This window comes from Corapipo altera, unplaced genomic scaffold (assembly GCF_003945725.1).
Source record: "Corapipo altera isolate COAL_440 unplaced genomic scaffold, ASM394572v1 95108, whole genome shotgun sequence".
NCBI classification, from domain to species: domain Eukaryota; kingdom Metazoa; phylum Chordata; class Aves; order Passeriformes; family Pipridae; genus Corapipo; species Corapipo altera.
The window spans coordinates 1-1,438 of NW_020891224.1; the positions used below are offsets into that span (position 1 = coordinate 1).

At 67.1% G+C, this 1,438-nt stretch overlaps 1 protein-coding gene across 1 annotated transcript; it reads right to left on the reverse strand.

Moving 5' to 3' along the window:
* Positions 1–446: 446 nt before the first annotated feature.
* On the reverse strand, positions 447–1,374 carry LOC113942530 (basement membrane-specific heparan sulfate proteoglycan core protein-like; the record flags this gene model as incomplete). Its single annotated transcript, XM_027633641.1, has 4 exons — positions 1,156–1,374; positions 928–1,074; positions 693–856; positions 447–623 (listed from the first exon to the last, which is right to left on the reverse strand). Coding segments are annotated over exons 1-4 (534 nt in total), but the record flags the coding sequence as incomplete, so codon positions are not given.
* Positions 1,375–1,438: the final 64 nt, after the last annotated feature.

Consider the following 1,438-nt stretch of genomic DNA (forward strand, 5'->3'; position numbering starts at 1 on the left):
ACCACCACCATCACCCACCACCACCATCACCCACCACCACCATCACCTACCACCACCACACACCACCACCATCACCCACCACCACCATTACCCACCACCATCACCCACCACCACCATCACCCACCACCACCATTACCCACCACCATTACCCACACCACCACCCACCACCATCACCCACCCACCACCACCCCCCACCACCAGCATCACCCACCCACCCATCACCATCACCCACCCATCACCATCACCCACCCACCACCATCACCCAGCATCATAACCAGTATCACCCATCCATCACCACCATAACCTCCCCACCATCACCTCCCCACTGCCACCATCGCCCACCCACCATCACTATCACCCACCACCACCAGTATCACCCACCCACCACCACCAGCATCACCTCTCCTCCACCATCACCCACCCACCCTCGCCCTCCTCCCACCCACCTCGGTGAGGGGCACGTGCCGCCGGTTGAGGATGTTGGGCTGGGTGGCCCCAGCCCGTGCCCGCAGCTGCCGCCCGTGGCCCCGCAGCAGCAGGTCGGGGTGGGCAGTGGGCTCGGGGGGCCCCCGGCCCAGCCGGTACCGCACCCCATAGCTCAGCGCTCCCCCGTAGGCGTCCACCTGGCAGCACAGGGGCTGTCAGCGGCTGTGCCACCGGCATCCCCCGCCCTGTCCCCACCCCGGCGTCACCTTGTCCCCAAGGAAGGGTTCTGGCAGCGCCCAGAAGACGTCGAGTGCCAGGAAGCGCCGGGACAGATCCAGGAGCTGGAATTCCTCCACGGCTGCGTCCACGTGGAGCTGGGTGGCCGAGAGCACCGGTGCAGCCGGCGCCGCCGGCACTGTCACGTTGACACCTGCGAGGGGACACTCAGCCCTCGTCCCCTGTCCCTTATCCCCTGGCGTGTCCCTTGTCCCCACAACTCACCCTTGGTGTCGTCGGGGCGGTCGAAGCGCAGGTGGAGCCGGTGCCGGTGCCGGGCGGTGCCGCGGCACGAGGTGGTGACGCCGAAGCAGAAGCAGGGCAGGCAGCGGGATGTCCCCGTCACCTGGAAGTGCCCCTCAGGACATGGCCCTGCGGGGGGTGAGGCAGCGGGTGAGGGGGCATTACCACGCTGGGGGGGGTGGGATGCAGAGGGGCAGCGTGGGTGCTCACCAGGGCGGGTGACGGTGAGGATGCTGTCGGGGATGCCAAACACCATGCCCAGGGTGTTGATGGCCTCGCAGGTGTAGGCGCCTTGGTCGGCCTCCTTCACATCCCGGATGGTCAGGGTGCCCTGCCCGGCCTCGCTCACGATCGATACCCTGCACGGCACACTTGGCACCCCGGACACGGCACACGCCGTGCCCCAAACACACCGTGCCACACAGACACCATGCCCCAAACACACCGTGCCACACACACACTGTGCCCCAAACACACCGTGCCACACACACAC